The 8,082-nt window shown below is 40.3% G+C and overlaps 1 protein-coding gene across 1 annotated transcript; it reads left to right on the forward strand.

Moving 5' to 3' along the window:
* Positions 1-561: 561 nt before the first annotated feature.
* On the forward strand, positions 562-7,801 carry LOC141903430 (growth hormone-inducible transmembrane protein-like). Its single transcript, XM_074791545.1, has 8 exons — positions 562-691; positions 3,584-3,783; positions 4,381-4,492; positions 4,719-4,863; positions 5,415-5,613; positions 6,450-6,548; positions 6,641-6,812; positions 7,505-7,801. Exons 2-8 carry the CDS (start codon positions 3,600-3,602, stop codon positions 7,587-7,589), a joined length of 996 nt encoding a protein of 331 aa, XP_074647646.1. The 5' UTR covers positions 562-691; positions 3,584-3,599; the 3' UTR covers positions 7,590-7,801.
* Positions 7,802-8,082: the final 281 nt, after the last annotated feature.

Raw genomic sequence — 8,082 nt, forward strand, 5'->3', positions numbered from 1 at the left:
ATTAGAGAAACAATGTATCATTATCTAGCCTTATCTACGTCATTTGGCATTATCGACGGTATTTGGCATTATCGACGGTGACCTTATCGACGGTATGTTTGGCATTGTTGGCGGTATTTTTGGCGTTGTTGGCGGTATTTGGCATTATTGATGGTATTTGGCATTATCGACACTATTCGGCCTTATCGACGGTATTTTTGGCATTAGCGGCGGTATTTGGCATTGTTGACGTGATTGGCATTATCGACGTCGGATTTGATCTTTTAGCTCGGCAATTTTTGAATTGCTGGTTAATTATATACCACCATTCAACCATCTATCACAGTTGTCATTACAATGATCCGCTGATCGTTTTAATATTTGTAGTGACGCTCCAACAAAATCCGAAAAGGATACTTAGTAAGCGATACCGGTCACTGTTTTATTCAATGATTTATTTATCAATTCTGCTTTACCATTTTCATCATCGAACGCTGTCCCGGCAAGTCCCGGTGATTCGAATATTCTCGGAGCGCGCCTTAGTAGCAATAAAGTATTGAATTGAATTGTCTGACGGCCAGTCCGGTATCCGTATAATAGCTGTTTGTCAATAAAATTTTTATATAATTGAATTGTTCGGGAAATTTCGTCATCTAATTTCGCAGTTTTTCGAAGTTTGAGGTTGGTTTACAACGAAAATAACAATAAATAGGTTTGTATGGATGGTTTGACCTTCACCGGGTTTCCAAACAATCTCACAGCGTGGGGCGAACATATGACGAAGTTTTTTTTGGAGGGCCGAAAAAAAGAACGAAATTGATCGTTTCAGCATGCCTAATTCAGCATTTTTAAACTATCGATTATGCATCAACGACAACATAATCGTATATATATATTGATGATTGCAAAGCAAAAATTTCCCTCGCGTATTACTTGTTGCTGTGTAAGCTAAGCGGCATGATAAAAAAGTCATCTATATTCTGACATTGATTACATAAGCAGGGTCATCCTTATTACCGAAATGGCCTATTTTACCGAGATCAACCGAGATGAAATTAAACATAACATATTTATTTATTCCTTATCGTTTTGAACACTCGTAGTCATGTTATATCAGTAATGAATACCTTCTAGAGTCATATTTTACATATTTTTTATTTTAAAAAATTTTGATTTCAAATACGTTTACTCGGTTAGCAATAAAAATTTCATTGAATTTGATTGATCGACGATCTCATCTCGGTAAAGTGAAAAGTTATTTTTCTACAAAAATATCCGACGAAATATGTAAAATATGACTCCAGCAGGCATTTATTACTGATATAATATGATTTCAATTGTGAAAATCGATAAGGAATAAATGAATATGTTATATTTAATTTCATCTCGGTTCATCTCGGTAAAATACGCCATCTCGGTAATAAGGATGACCGCATAAGCACACCCATCCTCACTTGCCAGTGTTTGATTGCCGCCCGCTGAAGCTTATGACAATACAAACCCTGGCCGCAAACCGTTCGTCTATTACATTGCCCACGCGATTTCTTGGGCGGACAGGTTCCCGCTTAGTTCACATCAGTCTAGTAGCCGGTGTCGGGTGAAAACGTCCTCGCATACCCGGTCAAAACGGCCTCGCTTTTGTCGGTCAAAACGTCTAATGTCTATTTCAACCTGACTTGAGAGCATTCCGGGTGGCCTAGCTCGCTCATTTTTGGTAGTACATATCTGATAAAGGTCTTAGTACGACCAGAAAGGACTGGCAGTCGACCTTAAACATCATTTTTTAATCCATTTTAAACTGTATTGAAGGATATCCAAAAAGTCTTCACTGAAAGGGGTTAAATGAAGAGAAGTGACTCCATGATTTGAAAGTTTAACAATATGCCTACATACCAAACTTCAGTTGGTAGGCATGGAGACATATTGTTAAACTTTCAAATCATGGAGTCTCTTTTCTCTCATGAACCCCTTTCAATAAAGACTTTTTGGATATTCTTCATTCCGTTTAAAGTGGATTAAAAAACGATGTTTAAGGTCGACTGCCTGTTTTTTCTGAGCTAGGCCACTCGGAATGCTCTCAAGTCAGGTTGAAATAGACATTAGGGCGAACCTGCTCATATTAGGTGAATTTTCGTCCCTCATTTTGAGGGACGAGGCTTTGAGTGTCTATTTCACCCCTTAAAACACTTTCAACTTACCTCAAACTGACTGTTCTGTCTGTAATCGAATGGAAGTTACCGGTAACTATTCTTTGTGCATAAATAATCCTAAGTAGCTTTTGACGATCGTAGTAACTCAAAACTTTTGACTAGTCGCCTCAAAAAATAGTTGAAGTGAAGCAACATAACAAATATTGCGGCTTTTCGTGTTGCATGCATGATGAGTTAACCTCTATATGGCACTTTCGCGTCAGAAGTTGTTAGAGGCAACCGTAACAACGACTGGTATTCAGACTAACCTGTCTGTATATCTGTGACAGAGTGTCTAACAGCGTTCCTACTAGCTCAGCTAGCGGGAATATTCCCTTTGGCTCAGCGGTAGAGCGTCTGCTTTGGACGCCAGGCATCGAGAGTTTGAATCTCGGGAGGGACAGAAATTTCTTCCTGTTACATTTGGGGGCTCGTCCGTCTCTGCGATAACCCTGGGTCCAAGTTCATGTCGTCCCACAGTCGTCATGAGTGGTAATGTCAATCACCTTAGGGAATCACGACACGAGGATGTGTCCTTTCAAGAAGGCGGTGAGTGTGACAGAGTGTATAACAGCGTTCCTACTAGCTCAGCTAGCGGGAATATTCCCTTTGGCTCAGCGGTAGAGCGTCTGCTTTGGACGCCAGGCATCGAGAGTTCGAATCTCGGGAGGGACAGAAATTTCTTCCTGTTACATTTGGGGGCTCGTCTCTGCGATAACCCTGGGTCCAAGTTCATGTCGTCCCACAGTCGTCATGAGTGGTAATGTCAATCACCTTAGGGAATCACGACACGAGGATGTGTCCTTTCAAGAAGGCGGTGAGTGTGACAGAGTGTATAACAGCGTTCCTACTAGCTCAGCTAGCAGGAATATTCCCTTTGGCTCAGCGGTAGAGCGTCTGCCTTGGACGCCAGGCATCAAGAGTTCGAATCTCGGGAAGGACAGAGATTTCTTCCTGTTACATATCTAACCAATCAGACGCGTGGTATTGAGCAAATGATGCCGGTAAAAATGCGTCTGATTGGCTGGATATGTAGACTGGTGTGAGCTTAGCGGGAACCTGTCCGCCCAAGAATTCTTAAGCGATGTTGGCATAATAGACCAGTCAAAGGGTTTGCGACCAGGGTTTGTATTGGCGTAAGCTCCAGAGGGCGGCAATCAAACACTGGCAAGCGAGGATGAAGCACACCACAAATCATCTATTTCAAGTCGATATATCGTCTGGCATTCAGGACCCAGTTCCACATTTGTGAGTTAGAGTTAACTCATGAGTCTTAAATCATAACTCGGAACTGTGGAACTGGACCCAGATTATTAAGGTTGTACCGGTATTGGATATCGAAATTGTCTGATTGTCAAGCATTCCGCGGTTTCTGTGGACTCGGGTGTGATGTAAGTCGCTTTTTGTGTTTGCAGTTCGGTAAATCACACGATGTTAGCGGTGAAACTTTGTCGTTTGCCGACAGTACGGAGCCTCGTCTCACCGCAGCAGGTGAAATTCTTCCAGCAACCGGTCAGAAATGCCGCATCTCAGAAAACTCGTATCGGACGCCTGCCTCGCCGCTCGGTGGGGGAAACTATTAAACAAACAGTAGCGACACCTGCTGGTGAATCAGGTAAACACATCTACCTTCCCAAGTATTTACCCAAATTGACAGCTTAGTTTTGAATAAAACGTTTGAGAGCCTTCAGTCTTCATTTCGCTTGGCCTGAGAAAATCTTCCGGTCCCAAAACATCCCGATTCACATATGGGTTTATTGTTGAGTTAACGGCCTTAAACCGATACGTTTGAGTAGAATTACAAAACTCGCAATCATAAGAACAATATAGGCATCCTGGCTATGATTAGAACACTTAAAATGTCAGTTTTAGTTAAGGTGATCTAAGCGTTCCTGATTTTCAGTATTTGTTTGCTATTTTATAACAAAACATAGCCTACTAATTATTTGATATTGTTCGATGCATACAGAAGTATGAAAGAAGTTACTGAGGGTCTTGCCGTTGATTACTGATCTATTTTAACATTTTCTTTCCTATTTCAAGAAAAATTCAATTTGTTACTGCATTGTTACTAGCACTTTTCATAGTTTGGCAGCCTAATAACTCACTGAATTTCTGAAAATCGAGACCTTGGAATTTCGGCCGATTTTCCGACTTAAAGCTGTCCGACTTTCGCCAGCTCTATTGTACATAGGTATATTTATTGTTTCAGCTTTCAGTCTCGGCAAGGGAGCGATAGCGGGTGCATCTTTAGTTGGGCTCGGAGCGCTATGTTACTACGGAATGGGAATGTCGAGTGAATTGGGTGCAATTGACAGAGCTACGTAAGTTTAAATACTAACCCTCCCAGTATCTGATGCCCGAAAATATTTTGTTAGCTGGCTTTTTATTTTACACATCAAAATCGTTTAATGCTCAGCACTGCCATCAGAACAATCAAACTGAGATTATAGAAGGTAAAGATATTCAGGTCCCCATGTTATTGATATGACTATGGTAAAAATTCATGTGTTTATGCTATGGTTTATAATTGGAATTTTCTGTCTTCAGATTATGGCCCCCGATTGTCAAGGAGAGAATAAGAGATACATACATGTATTTTGCTGGTAGTATCGGTATAACCGCCGCCTCGGCTCTGGCAGTCGTAAAGAGGAGTCCTAAAATTTTGGAATTCATGATGAAAAACTCATTGATTGTAAGTAGTAATGAACAAGATGATTTAACCTCTTCGCTACCATGCGCGATGTATATTTACGTCGCAAATATATTCATTTACTACAATTGCTGGTGTGGTGAGTCACTACGCCGCTGGTGTATAGACGTACTAAATGATCGTCTGCTTCAATTTAGTTACACTATTACTCATAGATGGCGAATCAGTGCCTCAAATACTGAACTGAATTGAAACTAAATATGAATATGGGAAAATGCTCTGGTGAGGGGCGTTACATTACCTATGGTAGCGAAGATGTTAAGACTGCCAATATTAGTACAATGGAACATTGGAAGCGTTAAATCATGAAAATCTATTTATCCCATCCCCTTCAACTATTTTACTTGTGGGGCCAGTTGCTGGAAAGATGGTTAAAGATGACCGGTGGATGAACATACTGTAGTAACAATGAACTTTCAATTGTCACGATGTCGACTATCGACTGGTTAACTCTAACCAATTTTTGAGCAACTGGCCCCCGAGTACTTGTTCTTTGATTCGAGACCTAATTCTATGTCGGGTTGATTTTGTAGGGAATAGGAGCTACGTTTGCATTGATGATCGGCAGTGGAATGGTTTGTCGTTCGTTGCCTTATGAAGAAGGTTTCGGTGCGAAGCAGATTGCCTGGTTGGTTCACAGCGGCATTATGGGTGCCGTTGTGGCACCTGTATGTTTATTAGGAGGACCGTTACTCGTCCGAGCTGCCTGGTACACTGCTGGAGTTGTTGGAGGTAGTATACCTTAATTAAAGCCTATTTTAGCTGCCTGTAGCTCGAACCATCCTCCCACATTTTAACCCATAAGTAATCAGGAATTTCACTATGTAGTGTCAATTACTTCTCAGAAAATTCAAGGGAAAATCTAAGTTCATCACGATACCGAATAGCTCATTTGCTGTTTATTTCCATGCATTACAGGTTCGTGTAAATCATGTCCTTTTGGCCCCCAGAAATTCATCCAAACTTACTTGGATTTGAAGTGGGCGCTCAGATGTGTCATCTTCATACTCTAAATACTTCAGATATTGAAAAAGATGTTGTTTTCTGTACCAAGGAATAATAAATAATAGATTTGATAACTGGCTTGTTGCTAGATAACCATCCAAGCTAATGAATACAGGATATGCTTTTCACACAATTTTCTTGCTTATGCTGGTTGAGCCTGTCATCAATCTGCTGGCTGCACCTTTGTACATTCAATACATTATCACCTATTCATCCAATGTTTTTTTATCGTCAAGGCTTCACCATCCTCATCCTTGCTTGCCAGTGTTTGTTTGCCGCCCGCTGAAGCTTACGCCAACACAAACCCTGGCCGCAAACCCTTCATTGGTTTATTACATTGCCCAGGAAGTCTTGGGCGTACGGGTTCCCACCAGTCTATATCTAGCCGATCTGATGTGCGGTATCTATAAATGCCCACCAGTCAATATATCTAGCCAATCAGATGCGCGGTATCTATAAAGCAAACTTTCCGGTAAAGACAATGCATCTGCCATGCTTGGGGATTGATACTGCTCGATACTAACTACATGTTTAATGCCTTCAATCTATTAATGTATTTGCAGGTTTATCAACAGTGGCTATTTGTGCTCCCAGTGAGAAATTCCTGAATATGGGAGGACCTTTGGCTATCGGATTGGGAGTTGTATTCGTTTCGTCTCTCGGTAAATGTTTTCTTTTTTATAGAGTTCACATTTATTGTTGATCCGCGCATCGCCAGACCTGTAGTATGAAATATTCGACTTTATTATTCTAGGAAGTATGTTTCTGCCACCTACAACTGCTCTAGGAGCCGGTCTGTACTCGATGAGTATTTACGGCGGTTTGATACTGTTCAGTATGTTCTTGTTATACGATACCCAGAAAATAATCAAATCGGCAGAAATGCATCCGGTTTATGCCATGCAGAAATACGATCCCATCAACAGGTAATTTGAATTAGTTAACAGGAAAACCACTGAGCAATGGGGAACCGGCATAACCAGCTGTCCCACCAGTAGAATGAAAGTATAATTGTTTATTTAGTGGGTGCTGAGATTACATACAAATTTGGGAGTCAAAAAATCCAGTTCAAAGTACATTGAAAATGAACTAATTTTGACTATGGACAACCTACTGACTCAATCAAATTCATCCAGATTGAATATCATATTTTACTACAAACACTTGCGTGTAAGTGGAATGAAAATGATATCTGGATTAGATCAAAATCTCGATTAAACGTGCTTTACTTTGCTACACAGTGGAACCTCGTTTTAATGAACTCCAAAACAACAATTCATCGGATATAACAAATATAGAATTTCGTCCCAAGTAAGACAATTTGACTAGTTTCATACTTGATATAACGAACTATCATTATAACGAACATATTGTCTGGTCCCGTGCACTTCGCTGTAACGAGGTTCCATTGTATATCTAATTGATAACTGATCAGGTGACCTGAAGTGCTGAGATCTGAGACACGATGTCCTTTCACCCAGTCCTGGCAGAGTGGTTGTCTCCACAGAGATCTCCGTCATCTGTTGTACATCAGACACTAAAGCTCTCGGTGAAGATGTCCTACGAGAGTTAGATTTACATGCCTATGTATGACGTCTATTGTTTTCTATTTTAACAGATCAATTGGAATATATTTGGACACGTTGAACATTTTCATGCGAATTGCAACCATCCTCGCGGGAGGTGGTAATCGTAGGAGGTAATCGCAGGAGGAGGTAAATGGTGAAAAGACGCTGAACTCGTGATAATAATCGGATGTTTTCATTTTCATGCTAGCTCTAAACCGCAGAATAAGAATCCTCTATTCGTTTGTGATAGTTTCTTAAAACGCTGTGTCTTATAAAAAATGTGCTAACATTATTTAGAAATACATAAAGATTAAACTAAACCATGCACTTTTTGTTTGGAAATTTCTGTAAATAAATAATTTATGAATTAAACAAGGGGAGTTTTAGTCAATTTGATTATTCGTTCTGCAGCATTCCACAGTTTTGTCTTATTACAAGTCTCAGCATTACTAATTCATTGGTCCCGTGAGATCGGAAAAAAAGTGCTAACGGAAAAAGTGCTAACTGCCATCTTGGTAGAATATTGGTCTATATGGTCTGGAAATGTTGGGATAAAATTTAAATTCCTTCAAAAGCACGTGAGTCCGCTGTCTGCTTAAGTACATTGCTGAGCAAAGAGTCTTATTAA

Source organism: Tubulanus polymorphus, chromosome 4 (genome assembly GCF_964204645.1).
Source record: "Tubulanus polymorphus chromosome 4, tnTubPoly1.2, whole genome shotgun sequence".
NCBI classification, from domain to species: domain Eukaryota; kingdom Metazoa; phylum Nemertea; class Palaeonemertea; order Tubulaniformes; family Tubulanidae; genus Tubulanus; species Tubulanus polymorphus.